The sequence below is a fragment of the Acartia tonsa genome, chromosome 5, assembly GCF_053477335.1.
Source record: "Acartia tonsa isolate MP-2025a chromosome 5, ASM5347733v1, whole genome shotgun sequence".
Lineage (NCBI taxonomy): Eukaryota > Metazoa > Arthropoda > Copepoda > Calanoida > Acartiidae > Acartia > Acartia tonsa.
Genome location: NC_137264.1, coordinates 35,363,827 through 35,391,807, shown reverse-complemented (window position 1 = coordinate 35,391,807; position 27,981 = coordinate 35,363,827). Strand labels below are relative to the sequence as shown.

General features: G+C 37.6%; 4 protein-coding genes across 14 annotated transcripts in view; 2 read left to right on the top strand and 2 right to left on the bottom strand.

The window, feature by feature from the left end:
* The window catches only part of LOC145319372 (uncharacterized), a 44,543-nt gene extending 44,240 nt beyond the window's left edge, over positions 1–303 (bottom strand). For all 7 annotated transcript variants that reach the window (XR_013879825.1, XR_013879826.1, XR_013879827.1 and 4 more), the window contains exon 1: positions 221–303. Coding sequence is in view for 4 of the 7 variants with exons in the window: in XM_080161479.1 (XP_080017605.1) it covers positions 221–263 (43 nt within the window). In the remaining 3 variants the exon portion in view is untranslated. The remainder of the gene's footprint in view (positions 1–220) is intronic.
* Positions 280–24,505, bottom strand: LOC145319370 (uncharacterized). Of its 2 annotated transcripts, none has more exons than XM_080161477.1 (14): positions 24,145–24,505; positions 10,695–11,294; positions 10,375–10,455; positions 10,158–10,244; positions 9,835–9,890; positions 9,562–9,646; positions 9,052–9,136; positions 8,719–8,816; positions 7,660–7,737; positions 6,632–6,746; positions 5,845–5,913; positions 5,403–5,567; positions 4,554–4,760; positions 280–1,021 (listed from the first exon to the last, which is right to left on the bottom strand). In XM_080161477.1, the coding sequence occupies exons 2-14, from the start codon at positions 11,126–11,128 to the stop codon at positions 689–691; spliced, it is 1,893 nt and encodes a 630-aa protein (XP_080017603.1). In that variant the 5' UTR covers positions 11,129–11,294; positions 24,145–24,505; the 3' UTR covers positions 280–688. The 2 variants fall into 2 exon arrangements, with proteins under 2 accessions (XP_080017603.1, XP_080017604.1); XM_080161478.1 differs by having other exon boundaries at positions 4,554–4,745.
* On the top strand, positions 15,291–22,214 carry LOC145319357 (uncharacterized). The gene is made up of 2 exons (XM_080161442.1): positions 15,291–21,815; positions 21,962–22,214. The coding sequence occupies exon 1, from the start codon at positions 15,313–15,315 to the stop codon at positions 20,857–20,859; it is 5,547 nt and encodes a 1,848-aa protein (XP_080017568.1). The 5' UTR covers positions 15,291–15,312; the 3' UTR covers positions 20,860–21,815; positions 21,962–22,214.
* Positions 24,506–25,282: 777 nt separating the features above from the next.
* The window catches only part of LOC145319368 (uncharacterized), a 33,471-nt gene continuing 30,772 nt past the window's right edge, over positions 25,283–27,981 (top strand). The window contains exons 1-5 of one of the 4 annotated variants that reach the window (XM_080161473.1): positions 25,283–25,455; positions 25,602–25,654; positions 26,612–26,773; positions 27,321–27,407; positions 27,734–27,836. In XM_080161473.1, the coding sequence (XP_080017599.1) occupies positions 26,614–26,773; positions 27,321–27,407; positions 27,734–27,836 (350 nt within the window). In that variant the 5' untranslated portion in view covers positions 25,283–25,455; positions 25,602–25,654; positions 26,612–26,613. Of the gene's footprint in view, positions 25,456–25,601; positions 25,655–26,611; positions 26,774–27,314; positions 27,408–27,733; positions 27,837–27,981 lie in introns of all 4 variants that reach the window. The other 3 variants (XM_080161472.1, XM_080161474.1, XM_080161471.1) reach the window with 3 other exon arrangements.

The window sequence follows — 27,981 nt, the reverse complement described above, 5'->3', positions numbered from 1 at the left end:
GACCTGATCGTCTTTTCCAAGATCTTTCTACTGGTCTTGGTCCCATTTAAAAAAAATAATTCATACTATTTGCAGGTTCAAAAAACCGAAAAAAGCAGAGTTCGCCCCACTTTACCTACTATTTTACTTTACTTTGTACGAATTATACAGGCATTTTTTTCTAGGAGACATTTTTGACAAAAGCTGAACTTTATATCATTTATCAATCCGTTTGAAATACCTGGTGAAAGAGGCGGAGAATCTATCTCCGAAGATTTCGGCATTCTATGTTATTGAAACTCTGAAACAAAACATTTAAAATGCGGGAAAAAATAAAATCATTTAAGACTGTTTATATGTTTATTTCATGTAAGAATTATTAGTAACAATAACATCATTACTAATTTAAATAATTCTTATCAAAGAATATTTTTTTGGCAATTACAATTAAAGTTTGTTTAAAAAATGCTCAAGTTTTTTCTGGATTTAACTAAATTTTTATAAACCTTTATCCAATGCAAAAATTATTACTTTATTTGATAACAAATGAAAACAAGTAAAGATAGGTTCAAAGATACAATAAAATTAAAACAAAGTGTACATTACAATAACTAAAATTACATATTTTGCAACATTACATTAGTCAAATACCAAGGTAGTTAATTTGAATAATGTAAAAGAAATAATCTGACATTTCAAAATGAGTACATTAATATCTTGCACTGTATCCTCCCCCCCTTCCTCCTCTGCCGCCCGAGGGTCTCGAGCTGCCTGTGTAACCGCCGCCAAACCTTGACCCACTACCGGCTCCATATCCTGCTCCATAACCTGCACCGCTTCCGCCGCCATAACTTCCCCCATATCCAGCTCCGTATCCGCTACCACCTCCGTATCCGCTACCACCTCCGTAACCAATACCGCCGCCAGCGCCATAGCCTCCACCGTAACCAGCACCAGATCCGCCGCCATAGCCTCCGCCGTAACCAGCGCCGGCTCCGCTTCCCCAACCGCCACCATAACTAGCATCGTAGCCCTCATCACTAAAGTTTGAAATAATACTTAAATGCAGGGAGTAAGGGAGGGGACAATGGATCGAATATTCAATCTTTAGGAGTCTCAGACTTTGGGGACTGGCTTAAAGGGAATGTGCAAGAATTTAGCAGTTTCTGGCTGAGTTTGGGGACTTGCGCAAGGAATGCCGTTACTAGCTATGTTAGTTTTGAATATATATAGTTTTGCAGACAGAGAGTACTTCAAATATAAATACACGGCCCCCCTTCCATACTATATTTCTCTCCCTTCATCCCCACCTCCTTTTTAAAAGTAGACGAGAAAGGGAAATGGAGAAGGGAGGTGGGGGAAATAAGCAGGATAAAAAGGGGCAGGAAGGCGTGCGGGTCATACTTGCCCATCCAGCTACACGCCTGCCTGCCCCTTTTTTTTGTGTTCACATCACTTGCCCCCAAATACCTTTTCTCTTTCCCTGTCATCTGTAGAGTTCCAGGGAGATATTTCTAGTAATTAATTACAGAATGGTTATGTCAGTCTGTAATACTGGTAATCTTATTTTCAAATGATTGCTTTTTTTCTTGGAACTTTTTTCTTAGTTTCCGGTTTTTCTTAGATTTAATCAACAATCACTTTACAATTTCCACCATATTTTCGGGATTATTCTGGTTTTCATGGCCTTTCTTCAAAAACTCTTAAATTGAATTAATTGCCCATTGTCCCTTCCCTTACTCCCTGACTTAAATGTCTCTTTTAGGAACTTTTATGTTTACTAGCGCCTACGCCCCTAAAGGCGTCTTAGGGCACTTGAGGTGGAAGGGGGTTTGAAGTCGAAACACTCTAAAATTCGAAAATAAAACCTTTAATATTAAGAAAAATCTTTTGTGTTTGAAGCTTTAGATCTCCATAATCGTTGGTCCGAATTTAATGGGTTGTACTTTTCAGGCGAGCTCTATAAATGTCATACGCTATTTTCTAGTATAGCTTCGAAACAGATTAATATCCAGTTCTCAGCCATACTAAAAAGTCATCCTCATTTAAGACAATTTTCCATTAATCTTGAAGAAAAATTATAGATTAAAGTTTTGTTAGCCGGGGCTTTCGGACCCTCTGGGCAAACTAAACTCAAATCGTTTTAATCTAACATTTTTCATTTTAATATCCGCAGAAAGCTGTCTCTAATACGATGCGATACATACCAAGGCATTCCTTATGACAATACGAAAGATTTTCAATATGAAGTGGGCGTGTGTAATATTTTCAAAAATTTTATGATAGATGATTTTTAATAATATTTCTAGTGTAATAAATAAAATATTTCTAAATGCAATTTAATCTCAGTAAAAAATGATCACTAATATCTACGTTTTAATAACAATAACAATTTAATTTTTCCTTGTTCACTACAATAAATATCATTTGTAATTAAAATTAATGTGTACCATATATGATAAATTGCATGCGAGGAAATAAAAAGGGGAGGAGAAAAGTAAACAAAAGAAAGATAAGAAATGATAATAATACAAATGTGATCGTTTATGTAAGTCCGTCCGGGTAGTCCCTTAGTAAAGAAAAGAATACCTCACTAAAAAGTTACTTTCCCCTCCCCCCGCAACAAAAATATTTTTCTTACACTCCATAACCTCTTGGAGGCAAGCTTTTAAGACATTAACTAGTGAAATATTTAATAAAACAAATAGATTAACAATACACCTAGTCTAACTGTTAAAAAATATATGTTTAAATCGCATTTTACAGCTATTTGTCACAACATCACATCTTAGTATGAACTAAAATATTAATCACGGAACTGTTGTTCATTAATAAAAAAAATTGCGACCACGACAAAAAAAATATTGAGTAAATACTTTTACTTAGGTATTTATGTTTCAATTAAAAGGAATGTATAACAAAAAGCGAAAAATCTTGAAAAAATTGGTTTATATATTAATTTTTTTTGCATAAATGACAGATCTTTAAAAAAAATAGTAGACAACCATATGCAGTTGTAGCCAACGATGTAATTAGAAAAAATAATTTATTAAAGTAATTAAAGTAAAATTATAATTATATATGTTAGATGGTTTTCTTGTAACTTATGCTTGCAATCAAATACTCATGCAACTATCCCTTTGAAAAATAGTACTTGCGTGCTATATTCTTCAAACTAGAGGAATTACGTAATCCGATACAATACCCCCCCCCCCTCAATCCCTAGGGCACCCACCCCTTCCCCCTCAGACACCCCACCTTAATTAGGCACGAACCCTAAACTCCTCTGGCGATGACTAGTAATAAAATACCGTTTTTCGCGGTCGCAAGCTGCCATACGCAATATTGGAAAGGGTGAAGCAAATTTCAGAAAAATTTACCTCATACCTATCTAATCTAAGCGAATTAAATAATCTTGAAAGCATCGCTTTAATCCTATAGAGAAAAAAAGTAAATCAAATCAATTGGGTCAGGATTCGAACATTGCTAATCAGCTTATACCAACAATGAAACGAATTTGGAAAAAATCACAAAACCTATGTGTGTTTTTCGTTGGTGGGTGGGGGGGGGGGGGGGGGGGGACATAGTAAAATAGACGAACTCTGCATTTGCCCCCCAAATATTATTTTAGATTAATTTCACTTGTTGGTTATACCTTGTTCCTGATTGCGTATAACCGCGTACAAACGCAAGTTACGGCATTATGTTACTATTCATCCCGCTGGTAACCTACCTCTCTCCAGGACTCTACCCCTCGGGCGATAGTGGACAAAATAATGCCACGTTTTCCGGACATACGCCGTCACGCGTCAGGTTGGAAGGGGACACAAATTTCAGATCTCAGTTTTAGCTATTTGATTTATTTTTTACTCTATAAGATAAAAGCGTTTCTTGCAAAATTATTTAATTCGCTATAATACAAAGATAAGTTTATTTCAAATCGCGAAAACTAAGATATGAAATTTGCGTCACCCTTACAACCTGACGCGTGACGGCGTATGACCGGGACACGTGGCATTATTTTGTCCACTATCGCCCGAGGGGTGGGGTCCCGGAGAGAGGTAGGTTACCAGTGGGATGTAATATAAGCCGTTAGCCGTTACCCCTTATCTTTATTTATTTTCTTTGTTGTTGTCTACCCTTACAATATTTAATTTAAAAATGCACGCGTATCTACATTATAACAAACTAGTGGCTTCGCCCCTAGCCTCTAGGGGCTTTTTTTTCTCAAGAGGTAAATTAAAAAAAAATTAAAGTTAAGTAGGTATTTCTGGTTGCCAATTTTTGTGAATAAACTGCCTAAAAACAATTTAATTTTTTTTTTGGGTGGGGGGGGAATTTTTAATTTTGGGGGTTAAGGGTTTCACACCCCCCAAGAAAATAGCTTAAAACCACCACAGGACTAGTAAATATATTCCCTGAAGAGTACAGTCCAATCGTTTTAGTGGTTACTGAGATCTTAAGCTTCAGACGGACAGACATCAAGCTACTTTGTATTATAGATTGTGTTTGAATTCTGTATCTTTATAAGTTTTACTTTAAACTATAACTGTAAAATATAAGTATTATTTCCTTGAAAAATTTGTGTATCCCCCAGCCATTGCACCTCCCATTGGCCTGCTGGCACCCCAACCGCCTCCACCACTTCTCATGGCCCCCCAGCCACCACCACCGCTACCGCCCCTCATCCCCATCAGCTTGTCCGCTATGCTAGGGTCATTTGTCAGCTGGTTCAGTTCTGCTATGTTGTCATAGATGGCGTCAATCTTCGATAGAATTTCCTATAAAAATCATTGCTTTTAAAACAATGAGATTTATATTAGTATTAGGTACCTACATATAATATAATAACTAACCCACTACCATTATTATGAACTTTCAGCTACACATAGAAATACATGACCAAAAATAAAATAGTCCACCCTCCCGCCACCCTTTATCCTTTTGCAACTTATTTCAAAGTTAATGATTACGGGGGGGAGTGGCAGGGGGGAATATTCTGCACTAGATTAATTTTTTTCTCCTGTTGCAAAATTATTTTTTTTCCCCTCCTAGTTTTTTCCAGCAAGGAAGGAAATAAAATGGAAAAATATTTTTAAAACTCTTTATCTTATTCATAGTATCCCCCCTACCACATATTCTTTAAGTTTTTTTTCACAAAAAAGGTGAGAAAAATGGGGAAAAAATGCTTTCAGTTCTCTTAATTTTTACACCCCCCCCCCCCCTCAGCAGGGTCAAATTTGAAAATATACACCCTTGCGGAGGGGGGAATCTCGCTAAGCACAGATTACCTAACATATTACTGATTTTAAAAGACAAAAAATTTGTATTATCATATCCTAGTACCTATTAGTTATTTTTTATCTTTTATGGTCATTTGCTTGTTTTAATATTGAAAAATATTATTCATATAAAAAAATTACCGTTTTCCTGTCACCTCCATGCATTCCACCACGTCCAAAGTTGCCGACCATGCGGGGAGCCTTAGCCCCGCGCCCGAACCCACCGCTGCCGGCGTTCATACCACCCATTCTGTACTGAGCTTCCATAAATTCTGCCTCTCGTTGTCTCTTGATAGCCGCCATTTCCTAGACAGACAAAATTAACGTCGTATAATAAAAGCATTTGGGCGGTTTGACACTATTTTTGGGATGAATACAGGGGTGTATATTCTGCAAGATTATTTTTTCCCCTGCAACAAAAAATATTTCATACCTCCCTTCCTACAGGTAATTTTAGAGATGAGAAGACAAGTAGATTTTGCGGAATTTTTCTTCTCCGATTTTCAAAATTTTCAAAACAGTCACGGGTTATTTAATTGTGATAGTAAGTAAGCCAAAAAAATTGCGAAATTAATGAACTTACCCTTTTGTCGAGACCTTTCTTGACATCCATCCTTCTCTCTCCGATAAAGTGACGTGCCATTAATACAACCTAGATTAAGTTTCACATTGAGTTATAACTTGAATATTTTAAAACCATGATATTTTAGAGCGTATAAAAATTATAATGAATATTCTAAACAAAACATGTTTTCTATTATAATACTAGCGGCTACGCCTCTAGAAGAATCATTTAGGGACACTTCAGAGAATGGGAGAAGGGGGGTGAGGAAAGATTACCATACACTTTCAATTTTATTTTTAAAATGGAAAAGCAAAACATGACTTTTTTTGGTGGGAGAGGGGAGAGGTTAGAGTCAATTTCTCCTGGGAGGGTGGAGAAACCCTTTGCGAAAATAGTTATAAACCTTCCTTGGACCCGTAAGAAGCTTCGATGTAAAGGAGAACCATATCGGTTCAGCAATTAGCGAGATCCTTCGCTACAGACAAAAAAGCTTACTACTTTATGTCTAACAAACAAAAATCTGGCATTTACAAATCTAATAAGACATTGCTGTTAGAAATCCCGCGTTATCCTCTTAGATAGAGTTTAGTAAAATTGAAAAAAAACTTCTAAGAGGATAACGCCGGATTTCTTACTGCAATGTCTTATTATTTGATTTGTTGAGCCAGATCTTTTTGTGTCAGATACAAAGTAGTAAACTTTTTTGACTGTAGAGAAGGATCTCGCCAATTGCTGAAACGATATGGTTCTCCTTTACATCTTTTTAATTTATGAATACGCCAATAAACAAGGCAAATAAACTTACTTTGTCAACAGTGTCACTGCTTTCAAATGTGACAAAACCAAATCCTCTCATTCTGTTATCAGGAGTCATCAAAGCCTCCACGTCTTCTACTGTACCAAACTTCTCAAAATATTCCCTAAATTACACAAAGTTATAAGTTTCTTCTGTACATAAGGGGGTTTCTTACCCACTTTTGGGGATTTTTTAGGGCCTCCAAATTGGGGCCTAAAAATTTCCACGTAAAATTACTGGGCATTAAACTTGTCCAAAATGGTTCAAAGGGGGGAGGCGGATGTGCCACTTTTTGAAACCAAAAGTACGTGCATGATCTCAGCCCATAAAAGAGTTAAAACTCTAAAATTCGGCACAGCAGTTGCATTTGTGGAGATCAATATGGAACTGAACGCTACCGTTCTTTCCCGCTGAATTTTTTTTGCCTTTTTTCGCCAAATTAGACAACTTTCTCAATCATCTGAGATTAGTTATTTCTCGCATCGTATTATAAACGGCTTTCCGCGGATATAGAATGTACAATTATGAGATTAAAACTAGTTTTTTTTAGCCCCGTGGCATAATAAATGCAACTGCACTACTTAAATTTCAAATAAAGGCGGGGGGGAAAACCTCTACTTCTACTTCTTATTCTGGATACTAAATATCTCAAATGTTCAAGTTTTTAGCTATTTTTAGGAGACATGCAAAATGTTTAAAACCTAAACCCAAAAAGAACTCTTAAGTTTTGGGCACTTCATCTTATGGCGAATTCATTGGGTACCAAGATTATAGTTTTGACAGAATGACAGAATAAAATTACTTGCAGAAAGAGAGGGGACAATGGGCTGTTTAAGAAACTTGTCCCAAAAGTTTTTTAATTACGTTTTCTTATTCGTTAGATTAAGAACTTGTGGGGACTTTAGTATATTTTAATTAAGTTGAGTGTTCAAACGTTTCAAACAGTAATTTCAATCTAGTGAAGCAGTAATAATCATCATTGGGGATATACATCGATTTATCGGCCATTGTCTTATCCCTTTAGATCCCTGACTTACTTGACTTCCTTCTCTCCAACAGTTTCACAGAAACCTCCCACCCAAAGTTTGTTGGTCACAGCTAAAACCTCAGGGTCTCTAAATTACAAAATATCGTTGAATATTTTCTATTATTTCTTGCAGTTTGTTGTATAATTATGAATAGGGATGAAATACTGAACTAGAGTTCATACGATTACATTGAATAAAATCATAAATTCCTTCCTCTCCAATATGATTTTTAAATTTTAACTATCGTTTCATCTTGTACTTTTAATTCATGTATGAAAACATTGTGTGAATACATTACTTTAATGCAACTATCTCGTAATCAATGCGCATATGGTACTTTTCAGGATAAAATCCTTGATGGGTCTATTTTCCCTAACTCGAATAGAAAATTGGAAAAGTAACGGCTGGCGGCTGAAGCTCAGCAGTTTAGCCGGTTTTAGGCTATTTTCAGGGCACATCCATCAGTAATTACGTAGTAATCAACTTTTTTAATGTTTTTTTGTACATTATTTGGTCCTATTAAAATTATACCTACTCTTGGCATTTTGTAGCTTCTAGCAGCCGTTTCTAGTCGGTTCTAGTTGTAAAGCAGCTGGTAATAGAAATTTGTAAAAAGTTTTCTCGTATTCATTCAAGTCCGGTGGATAGGAACCGGTTCTCATCCATACGAAAAAACTAAGTCTAGCATCGTATTATAACCAGCTTTTTACGAATATAAAAATGTACAATCATAAGATTAAAACTGAAGGCACGGGATAAAAAAAAAACTGGTTTTAATCTTATAATTGTACATTCTATATCCGCGGAAAGCCGTTTATAATACGATGCGAGAAATAACTTTATTTGTATTATTAACGATAATTTTGCCCTAAAAAAGCCTAAAAACGGCTGAGCCGGCAGCTGTTAATTTTCCAACTTTTTATTCGATTTAGGGTTACCAAGGATTACTTACTCATGCCAAGTTTCAAAACGAAATTCGCGTTCTAAGAGCTATTTGCGCATTGGCTACGAGGTGGTTGCTTTATGGATTAGCTACACTGTAACAAAAATGAGGAATGCTAAACTGACCTAGGGCTGCAGCCTCTGGGGGCAGGTCTGCGACATTCAATTGTTTTACCGCCAATTTTGTGAGACTTCTCTGCTTGGATGTCATTTACTGTTTTAGCCTAGATATAATTTCAAAGATAATTTTAAGGGCATTTGGTTATTATAGAATAAGAAAAGGATAGCGATAGAAAGTCTAGAAGACGAAAAAAACGAACAGTAATTTGCAAGACAGTACAACAATAATTATGGAAAATCTTATCATAACTTAAGTAAAAATGAAGTTTATCGAGACGAAATTAGATTATTTACTGTGCTCTGTTTGAAGAAAAAATAAATGCTGAAAATGATATTTACCTCTGCAAACGTAATAAAAGCCATTCCCTTGGACTTTCCAGTCGACTTGTTCTTCTGTAAGGTGCATTCGATAACTTTTCCGTATCTAGTAAAATAATAAGCATTAGATAATGTAATAAGTGGTTGAATAATAATTGAATATGACGTAAGCAATTTTTATTTGAAGAAAAGCACAATAAAACTAAATCTTTTTTAATTTTATTCAAAATTTGTTTAAAAGATAAATGGTTCTTTAATGGTTAAGATGTTTTACATTGTCCTATTGCTTACAATAAGTTAAAACCAAAGAAAGACAAGATATGTTAAGCATTAGCTTTAAGTCTTGTAATCTAAAGACATTTCCATATTTTTCAAAAACTCTAATAATATCACAAATAGTCAAGTCATAGACCTTGACATTATGAGAATTTAAATTCATTTGTAAAGATCCTTGATTGGAACACTTGATCCTTTTACACTCAGGCTAATGACTATCTAGATAGCCTAAGAAACTAAATTTAATAATCTTACTTTTCAAAATACTCCTGAATTTCATCTTCAGGAACAGATGTGGGAATAGAACCAACATAAAGTCTGCGTAATTCTACATGTTCACCTAAACAATCAGATAATTTCTATCGACATACCTCCCTTGAATATTAACATCCTTGTTTAGCACTATGATATGATTTTCCAAAATTATAAAATTTTCAATTATACCAAATAATGAAAGTGACGCTTGCAGTTTCAGGAAAATAAGAACGATCATGTGTTTAAGGAGCAAAGCAAAAAGTATTTAAATACCTTCAATGATGTCATCATTATCATCCTCGAACTTTCTCTTGCCAAAAGCTCCTTTCCTAAAATTTATATAGTATTTTAAAAATAGTGATTAAATGATTTAAACGTTCCTGTGCATTTTATGACTTTAATTCAACCTTTAATGTTCAGGCGTTTCTTGTTATGAAATAGTATAAGGGTAACATTTCAAATGTTCGTATTGCAAACTATAAATTAAATAATAATGAGATCACTACAAAGTAAATAATAATGACTTTATCTATAAAAATTCAAAACTAGGTATCTTCTTTAAAACTTTCTTGTCTTTGCAATAAACTAAGATTTACTTTGGTGCAGCTCTGCGTAGTTCAACTTCCTTCTCATTTATTGTGTGAGGTTTGGCTTCAATACATTTCTCCATCATTTCAGTGGTCCTAAAAACAATAACAAAAATTAAAATGATTATAAAGCATAACATATAATCATTGATTTAAATCATTAGATTGAAATGATTCGAAACCATACTGAAAATTATCTAAAATACTGTTAATACAAGGAACTTACTCAAAAGAAACAAATCCAAACTTCTTTGATTTGCCAGTGTAACCATCTCTCATGATAAAAGAGTCCACGACTGTACCAAAACTAAACAAATAATGAATATTTCAAAAAATATTCGAAAATAAAACGATTAGGATTTTTAAAACAATCGTGTAGGTAGGTACCTAATCTTTTTAGTCCAAACTATTTGTCAATTATTTAAAAACAATGCATTCGATGACAATTGAATACTGACCTCATTAGTTTTCAATAAAGATTTTAACGTAAACTATACAACAGTATTATTAAGTCAAATTACCACCAAACAAAAATAAAAAACTTACGTTGAAAAGTATTCTTTGAGATCCTCGGCATTTGTGTCCTCTGTGAGGTCGCCGACATACATCTTGCTGTCCTGATACTTGGCGCGCTCCTTCTTGAACACCTCGGCCTCCGACTCTCCCCTTGGGACAGCCTTGCGGACCTCCAATTTGTTGTCATCCACAACATGTTCTCCATCCAGGGCATCGTTTAGAGCTTTCTCAGTCTTAAAGTTGAGAAATCCGAAGCACTTGGACTTCTTGGTGTCTGGAAAACGCATGATAAAGCAATCTTCAACTTCCCCAAAGTCGCTAAAGTAGCGTTTAAGGGTGTGTTCGTTGGTTATAATGTTAAGCTTGCCCACGAAAAGCCTGTACGATTTCTTATCATCATCTCCCTCATTTTTTTCTACCTTGATCTCCTCAACTTGACTCATTTCTTGGTCTCCTTCCGACATGTTTAGGCTCTCACGTTTTAGTTTAACTCACGTAGTTTTAACTTTACCTTTTTCTTTATTCCTTTTACGTTACTTCCACTTACTTCCTTTTAGAGTTTTGGAAATGTGTATTTGTTTATCTTTTACTTTAGAAAAGATCCTTCCTTCCCTCTCCTTTTTAAAAACTCTGAACAAAAATTTTTATTATTTACATTTATTTCTTTCACTTAATCATTTATACCCAACTTTCATTTATAATTTTTTTGAGCAATTTTACTAATTTAATAATTAATGGGCTGATAGAACATTGGTTAGATTAAGAAGGGGGGGGGGGAAGTTCTGACACTTTCGCGTAAACGGTGAGTATAGGCTTTATCTTTGGACTGAGAGGATAGGTTATTAGGGATAAAATCATTCTTATATGATGAATTTCCCCCAGATTTAAGATTTTTTGGATAGGCCTCCAGGTTCCGGAGCTCCAGGCCTCCAGGTGGTCTCTGGACAGGTAAAAAAATAAAAAAATTCTTATTTGAACAGTTAGAGGTAAGTTTATTAAACAACATAAGCTTCTTTTTATATATTATTCATATATTTGAAGAAAAAATTACAATCGACCTCCAGGTTCAGGTGCTGCAGGCCTCCAGGTGGCCTCTGGACAGGTAAAAAATCAAAATTGCTTATTTGAACAGTTAGAGGTAAGTTTATAAAACAACATAAGCTTCTTTTAATATATTATTCACATATTTGAAGAAAAAATTACAATCAGCCTCCAGGTTCAGGTGCTGCAGGCCTCCAGGTGGCCTCTGGACCGGTAAAAAATCAAAATTTCTTATTTGAACAGTTAGAGGTAAGTTTATTAAACAACATAAGCTTCTTTTTATATATTATTCATATATTTGGAGAAAAAATTACAATCGGCCTCCAGGTTCAGGTGCTGCAGGCCTCCAGGTGGCCTCTGGACAGGTAAAAAATCAAAATTTCTTATTTGAACAGTTAGAGGTAAGTTTATAAAACAACATAAGCTTCTTTTTATATATTATTCACATATTTGAAGAAAAAATTACAATCGGCCTCCAGGTTCAGGTGCTGCAGGCCTCCAGGTGGCCTCTGGACAGGTAAAAAATCTAAATTTCTTATTTGAACAGTTAGAGGTAAGTTTATAAAACAACATAAGCTTCTTTTTATATATTATTCATATATTTGAAGAAAAAATTACAATCGGCCTCCAGGTTCAGGTGCTGCAGGCCTCCAGGTGGCCTCTGGACAGGTAAAAAATCAAAATTTCTTATTTGAACAGTTAGAGGTAAGTTTATAAAACAACATAAGCTTCTTTTGACATTTGAAATTAATTTTATGTTTGTTTTTATTATATACTTCTAACTCTTAAGGTAAACTTTTATTTTCAAATACATGGCCTGATTCCCAATGGTCATTACAATAAAATATGGATGGTAGTTTAAATTTTTGGTTTCAATGTGTCATGTACACTAATGTATGTACACTTTCAGGCCACCAGTCCACTGGAGAAGAACAACGGGTTGCCTGCGGCTCACTGCGGCAGACATTCTAATTTCGCGGTTGCAAACAGCAAATTAAAGATTTTCATTTTTCAGACCGCTTAATTATAATGTCTGCCGGCTCTTTGGAAAACTAAGCTGTCCAGAATTAACATCCAGGTACAGCTTAGTTCTTCAAATTATTAACCTTTCCACCTTTCCCTATTAACAAATAATGTATTTGGGGGGAGGATAGGACAATAGCTTAGGCCGGGTGAAGTTTAGGTTTCCACCAAATTTCCCAAAATATAACTCTATTTGTTTAGGCCTAAACATCAAGACCTTCCAATATTTCCAGACTCCATTAAATGCCCTGAGGCCCCGCCTGGAGACCCTAACCGTACTCCCGTCCTGGCCCCCTGCACCCTTTGGATAACCTCTGGTGAGATTGTGATAACTTGATCCTTCCCTGCATTACAGACCCAGGTAGTTTATTATTGCAAAAGCTGCTCTATAACTAGCCAATCTGTAAGTCTTAAGCCTCAAGGGGGATACAGCATCCTTCCCGCACATTGATGTTTACAGACTGTTAATCCTGTACAGCTGCTGAGGTGCTTTACAACTAAGTGCCACCCACCCATAGGACAACTCCTTGTCCTCTTATTTAACAATAACTGTTAAGTAATCCAAACCTGTTTTTCTCCCTACCCATAGGACAACTCCTTGTCCTCTTATTTAACAATATAGCTGTTAAATAATCCGAACCTGTTTTCCCCCCTACCCCTTTTCATCTCCCTGATAGCTTGCGGTCCCTGCCATACTGCGCCATATTAAAGACAACAAAAATTCGGTGAAGGTTCTCCCCTCATCATTTATTTGTTGTAAAAACACAAAAATATAAAAACACCAAAAAAAAAATATAAGCTAAAGAGAGGTTATAATTTAAATAAATAAACTAACAATAGCATTCAGTGGTCAATGAAGGAGATTTTCCTCACTAAACCGCCCGGAGCAATTACACGCTCAAGGCATAACACCCTCTATCATCCATCTAACTCACACCCCACCCCTTCTCACACCAAACGTTCACAATCCGACTCTGCGACTGTTGCGAGTCGTCGGTCTAAAACCGTCAGAGTTTTAGCCAAAAAACATAAACTCAACACCCCGTTTGAATTACGCGCCAAAAAACTCCTTAAAACAAAAAAAGCGCTACTTCAACGGCAAAAACCGGTTGACCGCAACTCTAGGCCCGTCGTTTCCTCACGCAGGCCCAGCGTTAGTCGCACCCCCCCAGGCCAAAACAGCCACCACCGTAGCCCATCCCCGTCACCTATCCGAGGATTCCCTACACCCCCTGCAGCTCCCCAACTACTTGCAGCCCCCCACTTACCCTCCTCACCTGTTGATCCACTGGTAACTTTTCCCGTTACACATCCGTATAACGGCCTTTCACCACAAACCCCTACAACCCCTACAGATACTGAAGAGTTTGAGCTAGCCCCACAGCAACTAGATTGGGATAATTATTCCCCCATACCATCCTTCCAAAAATCGGCTTCAATTCTTGAAGAAGCTTTGGAACAACTCTATTCTGAAGATTTACAGAAAGAGGTTCAGGACGAGGTTTTTTATAACCCTGAACAGTTCCCATTACACGACCACCTCCCAGGCTCCGCTTATAACGCTTCCACATCGACACACAATATTAGTGTCGATCTATCTGCGCTTGTTACAGCACAAACCCCAACCATGACTGATGAGGCAACCAAACTCATCATCGAATGCGATGAGTGCATGATGATAGACGAAGACTGTCAGAGCATCATAAATAACCCTGACAGGTTTAGCATTGAAAAGCTAGACAATAGTCTATCATTGTTGGAAGAAAAAGCCTCGTCAATTCGCCACATCATAGCTTTCTTTCGCAACAGCCCAGACCCAAGGGTCACCGAAGCTGACATGAACAAAGCGTTACAGCTACGTATAGCCATGCGCTCAAAAATCGAGTTCATTCATGACCATCGTACATCACGTTTGAAAGCTCAACCGATTACGACGACTGCTCCTCCAGCAGTACCTCTCTCTACTTGCTCTGACGACTCGACTACCACTTCAGCAGTCGGATCCGAGGCAGGTACCTTACCATGTGATGGCCAAGTAATTGTGCCTCCAGCAGTTACGACTCAGGCCACAGCTGTTCCTGCTGCAACTATGCTCCAGCAAACAGCTCCCATCCCCAACCGCATAAACCCTACGACATACGCGGTAAAACAAGCAAGGGTAAAACAAAAAAGGGACCCCATGCTTGTGGAGCTTGATGACCTCTGCGAAAAGTTCGGCGATCTTAAAGCAACCGAAGTTAAGCAGTTAGGTCAATTCAATAAGCTCAATGCTCAATTTAAAGAGCTACTTGATAAGGCACAGCGCACCTTACATAAAGCCAAAACCTTGTGTGAGGACGCAATGCTTACGGACATGGAGCAAGATGCAACAGCACTAGATGCCCAGTCCACCACGCTTGAAACGGAAATATCCAGCGTGGAATCTTACGTTGAACGCTTGAGGGATCGTTTCGGAGTACCTATCTCAGGGCACTCCTTCAATCAGCGCTCTTCCAACATCCCTATCCCTCACTTCTCCGGGGCCAAGACAGATAAACTTGACCTCTTTACATTCCAAAAGAAGTTCCAGATTTATATCGACTCAATGCCGTCTATAGCAGAAGTCGAAGCATTGGAAATCCTGAAAGAAAACTGTCTCCAGGGCAATGCGCAGATGTTGTGCTCAGCCGAAAAATCTATTAAGGCTTGTATGAAGCAGCTGTCGTTCCACTACGGCAGCAAAACCAGCATCATAGCCAAACGTAAGGCTAAAATCATGGAACTGGGACCATGCCCTAAATACAACTGGGAACAGCAGATCACATGGATGGTAAAACTCCGTTCATTACTTGCTGATACCCAAGAATTTGCAAAAGAGAATGATGCAGAGCAAGCCTTGTACCACGGCAAAACGGACATCGCCAACTCTGTACTGAACCTTCTTAAAGGGGACTACTTTAAGGAGATGTCTAAAAAATTCCTGCTTAGCGCAGACAAAAATGGGGAGGAAGATGGCCAGTACTGCTATGAGCAACTTCTCCTCTTCTTGGATTGCGAACTACGTCAGCTCCAATACCAACTTAACCAGCATGAAGGAGCATCCCTCCATACTGGTACCGCATCCTCTGGTGGTAACAATACCAACTTGAGCAGCGGCAACTCCGGCAATAGACAGTCCAACCAGACTGGTAACAACCCTGGTCAGAAAAACTCGAACCGGAGTAAACCAGCCTCTCAAACTTACACGGCCTCCACTTTCTCGGCCTCAGAGGACCCAAAACAACGCCCTAAAGGCAGGGCCTCTGATAAGTCCGCTAAGACACCCATTCCACTTTTAACATACACAGGCGCTGCTTCTAAGCCTGTACCAACTGATTGCGCGCTTTGTCAGAACAAACACACATATTTGTTCCAATGCCAGGTGTACATCAATACACCACATAAGGAGAAACGTCAACTCCATGGCAAGACAAAAGCCTGTCACAGGTGCCTCAGAATGGACGCCAGCGTCAATTTCGACAATATTGACGAATGGTGGAACAACCACAAAAATGACTGTCGCACCACCTTTTACTGTCAAGCTGACAATTGCCAGTACGCGTCTGCTCATCGCGTGCAAAAGCATATCCTCGCCTGCTCTATTCATGTCGAGCAGAATAAAAAGAGGTTAGACGATTTCCGCAAGTCATTGCCCAAGGATGTTCCTATAACATCTGGCAACCTTCTGTTCATGGATAATATTACCATGAATCTCCAAACCTCTGACACCACACCTGACGTTTCCGACCCCAACACCTTCCCTGATGTTGCTGCCCCAGGCATCTTCATGTGCCAAAACGTCCCTGATCTTTCCGGCAATCCGCTGTTTGTCTTTTACGACAGCGGTTGTGGTACAGCCGCAGTTTCAGCTTCTGCAGCGGCTAGACTAAATGCCACAGAACACCGCCCTGGACCCACCCTCATGAATGTAGCAGGTGGTAAAGTCGTCCATCTTCCCTATGGCAGTGACAAGTTCACACTGCCATTAGTCGACAGTGCCATGTCCGCAACTATAATTGCTGCAAAAATGGACACACTGACGGCCCCATTTCCTCGTTGGGAACTCACAGAGCCTTATGGTGACCTCGCAAATCACTACAAAGGCCACGAGCTTCTCCCTACTGTACCAGATGTCATTGGCGGAGGCCAAGTTGACATAATCTTGGGGATCAAGTACAACTACTTGTTCCCAATGCGTATCTGCTCACTGCCCTGTGGCTTATCCTTATACAGAAGCCCACTCAAGGGCATTGATGGCCACACAGGTGTACTCGGTGGTCCCCACAAGGCTTGGGCCAAAGCAGCCGAGACTGTAAACTTTGTTGGTGCTGCTCTCTTTTTCACCAACGAGTTGTCTGCTTACCGCTATACCACTGAAACACTTCTGAACAGTGGTAGGAATTGGTGCGCGGATTCCTTAACCGACACCTTTCCATACCTCCATCCAATCACTGTTGAGGAAAAAACAGAGGAGGACACTTCGCTGGATGTTCATACATACAGCTCCGATATTCAACACGTCAAACGACATGAACGGAAGTATCTTGAGAGTGAAGACATAGGCACTCAAGCACCTTACCGTTGCATAGCATGCCGTGGATGCAATGATTGCAAAAACGGAGACATTCTGGATGCAACTTCTCTCAGAGAAGAGGCCGAACAACTCCTAATAAAAAAGTCCGTCAAATTCCTACCTGACGAACGCCGGATCGTAGCATCTCTTCCCTTCATTGCTGATCCGGTCAAGGAGTTACAACCAAACAAAAATAGGGCCCTCAAAGTTCTGGAATCGCAGCTGCGAAAACTGCAGAAAGATCCAGAGGCCAAACTGCAAGTTATGGCATCACATGACAAGTTGGCACTAAACGGCTATTCATGTGACATTGATGACCTGTCCCCTGAGGAACGAGCCTTAGTAGACAATCTGCCAGGAGAATACTACCTCCCTTGGCGCTTCGTCACTAAAGAAAATTCTCTCTCCACTCCAGTTAGAGTTGTCTTTGATGCGTCTGCAACTACCTCCTCAGGTAAAAGTCTGAACGATGTCCTAGCAAAGGGCACAAACAGGCTCGAAAAAATCTTAGCTCTGGACATCAACTTCAGAGCAGGACCACATGCTTTCGCATGCGACATACGGATGGCGTACAACCAGATCAAGTTGGATCCATCTGATTTCCGCTGGCACAAGTACTTGTGGGTTGATAGCCTTACCCCTGGTGGCACTGTCAGAACGCGCATCATGCGTACCATCATTTATGGGGTCAAACCTTCTGGCAATCAAACTGCAGAAGGCCTTGAACAGGTAGCTCAGTATGTCATGGACAACCACCCTGAACATACCGCAGGTGCCCAGGTTCTCAGAACCAAAACTTATGTTGATGATACTTCTGATTCAACAGACTCCGCAACTGAACTAGACAAACTCATTGCGGGAGTCAAATTTACTCTTGACTTGGCAGGCATGAGCGTCAAAAGCTTTGTCAAATCTTCAGCTGTACCTGAAGACACCGTGTCCAACGACGGCACACATGTTAGCTACCTCGGCTATCGCTGGGCCCCACTAGCTGACACTCTCAGCTTGGATGTCAAACCCCTGTCGTTTGGCAAAACAAAACGAGGGAAAAGACCCCCGCCAGTAGAAGGCAGTCTTGAAGAGGCTCTTCTACTCAGTTTCACGAAAAGAACCATCCTGTCGCAAGTTGCCTCAAACTTCGACCTTCTCGGATTCTGCACCCCCGTGACTGCTAAATTCAAAGCAGACTATCACGATCTCCTCTCTTACGCTACTGGTTGGGACGATGGGCTCCCAACCAAACTGCTTCCAACATGGGTGACCAACATTGAAACGATGCAACAACTCGCGTCAGTTTCCTGTCCACGGTCGGTAATCCCGGCAAACTCCCAACCCAAAGTTGATCTGCTAGTATCCGTTGATGCTAGCCAAAACATGGCAATCGTGTGTGTGCATGTTAGGTCAACATCTCTCTCGGGGGAGGTCACTGTCCGATTGGCCGCTGCCAAGTCAAAGATCGTGACTGGCAGCACTATCCCTCGAGCAGAGCTAAGGGCAGCCGTTGTAGGCACCATTCTTGCAACAACCGTTGCCAAGAATCTCAAAGACAAGGTCGACAAAGTCACCTATTTCACAGACTCTACTGTTGTGTTGTCATGGCTTCACCAAGACGCACGTCCTCTTTCTCTGGGCGTACGTAGCTGCGTCATCGAAATTCGACGGTTCTCATCCCCGGATCAATGGCGTCATGTTGAGTCAGAAAACAACATCGCGGATCTCGGCACCCGGTTCCTTGCCACTATTAAGGACATCGACGCCAAATCTGAATGGCAAAATGGCAAACCCTGGATGTATCTTGATTACCAGGACATGCCAGCCCAATCCTTCCAAGATCTTAAACTAACAATGGAAGCGAAACAGGCCGCTGCCCAAGAGGTCAAAATCCTCCATGGTGATACGAAATCACCCCAAGAAAGAACGGCAGAGATAACCAAGTTCTCGAGTTATCTCTACGACCCGTGTAAACGGTCATGGCCAAAATCTCTCCGGGTCATGGCCATCGTTCGAAAATTCTGCTTTTTCGACTTTAAATCATACCGTCACAACAAGGCATCACTTCCACAACCCACTCCTCGGGTTGTCCAACTCTTGGACGAGGAAGTTCAGAAGGCGGAGAAATACTACTTTAGGCTCGCCACTAAAGAAGTGCTTAAATTCTCCAACTCTAAGGCCCACGGCAACAATGTTGTCACTGACGACGGCATTATCAAATACAATGGTCGTATTGTCGAGGGCACCAGCATTGAAGACGTTGACAATATCATGCCTGATTTGTCTCCCCTCCACTTTGTTAGACCGATAGTTGATCGGTATAGCTTGATAGCATACTCCGTTATGCTATACGCCCACCAAGAGCTTGCACTACACAGGAATGTAAATGCAACACTCTTAGAATCTAGGCACATCGCCTATATCCTCCATGGCAGAGATCTCTCCAAAGAGATTAGAGCGGCTTGCCCACATTGTCGTAGGTTCAAGGCCAAGCTTCTAGAAGCTGAAATGGGACCAATCCACCAAAACAGATTGACCATTGCTCCCCCGTTCTACTACTGCCAGCTTGACCTGATGGGTCCGTTCTTGGCTCACTGTGAACACAACCACAGGTCCACAGTCAAGGTTTGGGGTCTAGTCTGTAGAGACCCAGCCTCATCCGCAACAGCGTGTTATGTTATGACTAAGTATTACACAGACGCCTTTCTCCAAGCATTCCAACGATTCGTTCATCGTTATTGCTACCCTAAAAAGGTCTTCATCGACCCAGGAGCACAGCTCATAAAAGGCGTAGCAAAATCGGAGTTTTCCATGGCTGACATCACTAAAACGCTCAATGGAAAAAGTTGCAGCATAGAGTACGAGGTCGGTCCCACTGCTGCTCACAACTATCAAGGTTGTGTGGAACGCTCAATCAAAGAAATCAAAACCTTGTTCCATGCAACATTTAACGGTCTCAAACTGGATGTCATGTCATTTGAGACTGCCTTTTCATATATAGCAAATGAGATCAACAACATGCCGATCTGCATGGTATCCAGAACGGAGGATGTAGGTCACGCAGACCTTATCACGCCGAACCGTCTGATACACGGCAGAAATAACAGGCGTGCCCCCACTGGACCAATGAGGGTAGAACAACCCTCCCGCCTTTTGGAACAGATGGAACGCCTCTATCAATCATGGTGGCAGATCTGGCTATATGAACGCCTTCCAGATTACATCCCAAGACCAAAGAAATTTGGCAAAACAGGTCCACAACCAAAGGAGATGGATATCGTCGTTTTCCTCCGGTCCCCAGATGAGTTGATTGGCGATCAACTCTGGCGCCTTGGTCAGGTCCTACACCTCATCACTTCTGATGATGGTATTGTCCGTCAGGTAGTTATCCATTGGCGGAAACACTGGAAGGAAGAATTTCATGAGACCAGAAGGAGTGTCCGGCACATCGCCATCCTGTTCTCCGAGGACGAGCTCGCACTAGTTGACCAAATCAGGTCCGCAGCCTCCAAGTGTGATGAGTCATACGCTTCAGAGCAAAAAACCTAATAAAACCGTTCCTGAAACGGGTTAACACAATGCGTCGCAAATGAGTTACACCCGTTAAACTTTGGCTGAATTTGCCATAGGCTGAATTTGCCGAAGATAATAATTAACCTCACGGACACGCATTACGATGTTTTGCGTTTCCAATTTCAAATCTGCAACTAATAAAGGCTGTAATTGCCGAAAAAACATAACTTAACCGACAAGCATTACGATGTTATGCATGTCCAAAATTCAACTCTGCTATTAATAAAGGCTGTAAGTGCCGAAGATAAAAAACCCTACCTCATTACACTACATAATCCTGCACATTGATTTTAATAATGTCATTATTAAATATTCAATTACTACAAAAGAAAAATCCTGCTTAAAGGTTCACACTCCCTTTAATAACTTTAATAATCTCATTATTAAATGTTATCTTACAACAAGTAGATGCTGCCTAATGTCTTTAATAATCTTATTATTAAATGATTGATTACCCCAAGAAGTTTACCCCACTTATGAGGATTGATTCCAGCCGAAGAAAACCTGGATTAGTATTAATCATATATTGTAAATTTAAAATTGTTTACAAAATAGTTATTTATTTATTTATTTTAACCCATTGTAAACGATACGCCCCATAAAAAAAAAAAAAAAAAAAAAAAAAAAAAAACACATTAAAGGCTATTGCTGCTGGGCGTATCGTTCTTCCTATCTTCTGTAAACTGCAGTGATCAACCCGCACCCCTATGTTCTTCTTTTTCTTGCCGGGAGTGTCATGTACACTAATGTATGTACACTTTCAGGCCACCAGTCCACTGGAGAAGAACAACGGGTTGCCTGCGGCTCACTGCGGCAGACATTCTAATTTCGCGGTTGCAAACAGCAAATTAAAGATTTTCATTTTTCAGACCGCTTAATTATAATGTCTGCCGGCTCTTTGGAAAACTAAGCTGTCCAGAATTAACATCCAGGTACAGCTTAGTTCTTCAAATTATTAACCTTTCCACCTTTCCCTATTAACAAATAATGTATTTGGGGGGAGGATAGGACAATAGCTTAGGCCGGGTGAAGTTTAGGTTTCCACCAAATTTCCCAAAATATAACTCTATTTGTTTAGGCCTAAACATCAAGACCTTCCAATATTTCCAGACTCCATTAAATGCCCTGAGGCCCCGCCTGGAGACCCTAACCGTACTCCCGTCCTGGCCCCCTGCACCCTTTGGATAACCTCTGGTGAGATTGTGATAACTTGATCCTTCCCTGCATTACAGACCCAGGTAGTTTATTATTGCAAAAGCTGCTCTATAACTAGCCAATCTGTAAGTCTTAAGCCTCAAGGGGGATACAGCATCCTTCCCGCACACAATGAGGTAAGTAGATAATATAATAAAAATATGAGTTTATTTTCAATTATTAAGGTAAAAAATTTACATGTCCAGAGACAACCTGGAGGCCTGCAGCACCCAAACCTGGAGACTGATAGTAAGTTTTTCTTTAAATATTTAAATAATATATAAAAAGAAGCTTATGTTGTTTTATAAACTTACCTCTAACTGTTTAAATAAGAAATTTTGATTTTTTACCTGTCCAGAGGCCACCTTGAGGCCTGCAGCACCTGAACCTGGAGGCCAATTGTAATTTTTTCTTCAGATTTATGAATAATATATAAAAAGAAGCTTATGTTGTTTTATAAACTTACCTCTAACTGTTCAAATAAGAAATTTTGATTTTTACCTGTCCAGAAGCCACCTGGAGGCCTGCAGCACCTGAACCTGGAGGCCAATTGTAATTTTTTCTTCAAATATATGAATAATATATAAAAAGAAGCTTATGTTGTTTTATAAACTTACCTCTAACTGTTCAAATAAGAAATTTAGATTTTTTACCTGTCCAGAGGCCACCTGGAGGCCTGCAGCACCTGAACCTGGAGGCCGATTGTAATTTTTTCTTCAAATATGTGAATATTATATAAAAAGAAGCTTATGTTGTTTTATAAACTTACCTCTTACTGTTCAAATAAGAAATTTTGTTTTTTACCTGTCCAGAGGCCACCTGGAGGCCTGCAGCACCTGAACCTGGAGGCCGATTATAATTTTTTCTTCAAATATATGAATAATATATAAAAAGAAGCTTATGTTTTATAAACTTACCTCTAACTGTTCAAATAAGAAATTTTGATTTTTTACCTGTCCAGAGGCCACCTGGAGGCCTGCAGCACCTGAACCTGGAGGCCGATTGTAATTTTTTCTTCAAATATGTGAATAATATATAAAAAGAAGCTTATGTTGTTTTATAAACTTACCTCTAACTGTTCAAATAAGAAATTTTGATTTTTTACCTGTCCAGAGGCCACCTGGAGGCCTGCAGCACCTGAACCTGGAGGCCGATTGTAATTTTTTCTTCAAATATATGAATAATATATAAAAAGAAGCTTATGTTGTTTAATAAACTTACCTCTAACTGTTCAAATAAGAAATTTTGATTTTTTACCTGTCCAGAGGCCACCTGGAGGCCTGCAGCACCTGAACCTGGAGGCCGATTGTAATTTTTTCTTCAAATATATGAATAATAAATAAAAAGAAGCTTATGTTGTTTTATAAACTTACCTCTAACTGTTCAAATAAGAAATTTTTTATTTTTTTACCTGTCCAGAGACCACCTGAAGGCCTGGAGCTCCGGAACCTGGAGGCCTATCCAAAAAATCTTAAATCTGGGGGAAATTCATCATATAAGAATGATTTTATCTCTAATAACCTATCCTCTCAGTCCAAAGATAAAGCCTATACTCACCGTTTACGCGAAAGTGTCAGAACTTCCCCCCCCCCCTTATTATGTTACATAATATAAATGGTTACTTAACAACCTATTTTTTATTGCAAGTATTATCTACGTCAAAAAAAAAATTAGAAAATGTTTAGATTTACAGAAATTTCAAATATAAATTCATGTAGCCTTTAACATATAAAATACATACTTAAAATTAACCAAAATTTTATTTAATTACTCAAAACATGCTACCAATCTTAATTTCATCCTGCCCTTATGGAATAACTTTTCCAATGATACTTCGAAACCGATTATTATCCGCTAGATTAGAAACGGTTCTCATTCATATTTAAAAATCATGTAGCATCGTATTACAGACAAATTGTCACGATAATCAAAATAAAATCCAAAAAACTAATACCACTTTACCTATTATTAGTTGAATAGAAGAAAATATAAAAAGATTGAGCTTATTCTAATTTGAAGGCCAGTGAAATATCCATGACAAAATTAAATAATAAAAGAAATTCTTACCTTTATGATATTAAGCAAGGTTTCGACAGTTATATCCACACGTACTACTTTCGATATAATATCTGAAAATTCAATTATAATAGCAAGTAATAAAATATAACAAATTTATTTTTAGCATAAAAGAAAACAAAAAAATAATTAAAGTCTGTTTTAAAACAAATACAAATCACAAAACAAGTCCCAAATTTGGCTGAAGATGTAAAATTTTACTTGTTCCGAATACGAAACGTCAATCGCCTCGCGACAACTTTTTATTCAGGGTTGTTTACCTCTAAAACGGTTGCCAAATTTTAAATATGAAATATTTGATTTAAAATCAGATCTTTAAATCTGTATTTTTTAGCTGTAATCTTAAAAATCTATAAATTTATAATTAATAAAAGTTAAAGGAATCTATTGAATATTTTCTTGAAAATACCCAAAGATGGAAATATTGAAGTATTGTAATTTCAAAAAATGCGTTTTGGTAGCCTTGAATTCTGGAACCGGCTCAAGAAGTGATGTGCTAAATAATTATGAAAAATACTAAATTATTTTTTATAAACAAATTAAATCGTGCATTTAAATTAAAAATAAAGAGGAGATTTTTTGCATTTAAAAAAATTACATTATTATAGAAAAAGATATTTTTTTATTTACTATGCTATTGTCCATAACATGGATTATGTAAAATGTTGCCAACCATTCTTGATATTATCTACCAAGAAGAATTTATTTTTTTAATTTTGCAATTTTATTGTCTTTAAAAAATTTTGTCAGAGCCTTTTTTTCAAGTAGGCAAAATATTTTCTTTTGGGCTATGATATATTTTTTCTAAAATTAAATATTAAAAAAATGGTATATAAAATCTTGTGTTGTATAGAAAACAATCTGTTCATAAGGGAAGGGATAAACGTTTACACTGTCTGCTGAGAGCCAACCAAAGGCAAAGCAAAGCAGGATTTGGGATAAGAGTTTACACCTCCCCCTTCCCGTCAAAGTACAAAACATTTGGGGTGATTTTCGCCTTTATTTTGATTTTCATCATTAAAATTTACCATTAAAATGTAAGATATTATCATATTCTTCCTATTTGACATAAATAGACGGACTAATTATTCATGTTTTAAAAGTTTTAATGTTTATTTTGGTTCCCTCTTTTCCCCTTTCTCTCTCCATACCCCGTCGACGGTACTGACCTTCCCAACTTCACCCACTTTCCCCATCCCTTGTGTCAGTCTATAAGGAGGCTTTTCAACACATTATTTTGGCTCTGATTAAAAAGTGAAAAATATCGTGAAAATGGTATTAACTGGGCTTCAATTTTTGCAGGTAAGCTTTATTTTAGTTATTCTTTACATATATATCAAAAATATTTCATAAAACAGTATATTTATGCAATTTTCACTTATTTGTCATTTCATTAAAATTAATGTAAAATTTTTGTGCTCCAATTGAGCTAATTTTATTATTTTCAGGTGACTTTTTAGGATAAATTCACAATAAGAACCCCAAAACTAACTGATATCAGGTGAAAATTAGTTCCAAACTGGTCTTTTTATATGAAAACTTAGAAATTATGTTTATGTTTATTATGGGTAAGTATAAGGGTTTGGTTTGGCCAATATTTTTATTATTTGCGTATTTTTCATATTTTTACCAAAATTTACTATTTTTTTTATGTAAATTAGCTTTAAATTGACTAATAATGGCATTCTGACCTAACAATTACCAAGAATATTAACTTTTAAGCCTTTAATTCGTTTAAAACTGAATATTTGTATTATATAATACGAAGGTTGCGTGAATTCCCTTGGATTTTCCCTATTATTTGAATACAATTAAATATATGACAAAAATATTTTTTTATAGCAATACTTTTCATTTTAAATATAGGGTTTGATAGGACCAAAAATCAAAACTTAGGACTTTTGATTTAGATGAATTTACAGATTGTCCCTCCATGAAAGACATATAAACCTTTTTTTATCAGAAAATGTCATTTTAGAACACTTTTCTCGGGCCAATAGTTTTTAAATTTCTCCAACTGTAAAATATTTTACTAAATTTTGAATTGAATTTCTGGGTGTAATTAGAGTAGTAATTATTTTCTGTTAGAAATAACCCAAACCCATCAATAATTTAATTAGATCTTCCTTCAAACTCAAAGCACAATCTTATATACCCCTTTCAAATGTCTTTTGTAGTTTCATTAAGGAATATAAAGTTTTCATATATGATATGAGTAGCTCATTCTTTACCTTTTATAGCGTTTAAATCATAAATAAAGGGGATCTTATCTGTGAGGAGCCAAATACCACCCTATAACTTAATTGTATAAAGCATATCTGAAAAGCACAGATTAATCCAACCTGACATTGTAGGGATCTTTTGCTTCATACATCAAAATCTGAAAATTTCTTATTTAATCACACTGATAGGTTTCTCAGTTTGTTTTGTATATTTAGAAGTACCTAATAATGTTTAGGTATGACCAGCATGAAGCGCAAGTTTTCCTTCCAATCGGAAGTTGAGGACGAATTCTTGCCAATGGCGGCCTCGGGCACTGCCAGTGGGTCTGCTGGCAGTCTCCAGGATGATTCATTTGGCTCTTTACACAGCCCACAGGACCTCTGCGGAGATAATGAAGGCAAGGATAATGGAATAGTTAAATATGACATAAAAGTATAACTTATGGTACGGTAACAGAACTAAAAAAGCAGAAATAGGGGACATCAGTTGTATGTGATTCTTTCCTTTTAACTTTTTAAACTCGTTCTTCCATTGGTTAGCTTACAATTATCAGGGGGTGAGGGGTTAAAAGAAGAAAAAGAAATTTATCAAAATTCGTTACTCAAATTAATATAATATACCAAAGAAGAAATTGAAAGCAGGATTAACTTGTTGTTTATTTTCCTATCATTTATTATAATTGATAAGACTAATTAAAGGAAAAGCAATCTAAAAGACATTCTTGAGTATGTCACTGAATAGGACAGTTTTGTTTCATTTTAGGACAATTAATCTTTAATAATTACATGGTTTATTGTCTTTAAATATTTGATGTTCTTTAATACACAAGGAAGATATAGCTTTATTAAACTCACTGATTATATGTGATATATGTAGAGTAGCTGCGCTCCTTAAATCTAATTTGATCATTTTCTTATCCCGTTATCCATGTATGGCAGTTCTAGACGGCAACGCTGTGTCCGGCGAAGATCATTCAGACAGACAATGGAGCAAGAGTATGCTTCATAATTTACACTACTGTGCTAATAAGGAAAGATTTGATGCATTTTTTGTTAAAATTGTTTATTTATTGGTATATATTTTCAAAAATGGCGAAAGGAGATGGTTTTGCTCATAAGTTTTAAAAACAAAAAAAGGCCCTATCGAAAATATACATATGGAGTTTTAGTTTTTTATGTGTTCATTATACCTACTTGCATTAAGAAATCATCTCCCACTTATTTACCTATTTATTATAAGTAGATTTATTTTAATGAACACTGTATCGAGAAATAAATAATATTAAGCTATGCATTGGAATATTACAATACTGACTTTGAATTAAAAATAAACTATCAATCGTTAAAAAAACTGTAGGCTGCTAAATGTGGTACTAGTCTTGAAGAAGAGTGGAAAATATTGTATCCTAACTCAATTCTAACTCCAAGAAATTTAAAGTCAAGATTCACAGTTTATGAAAGGTTAGTTGGAACAGAGCATTTAAAAAGTCTATAAAAATTAGGCTTCTCTTTTACAAAATAATTTAAAATATTCAAATGCTTTGTTTATATCAAGTTGTCAACATAAATCGTCAAATGCTGAAAAACCTTAGGGTGGATAAAACAC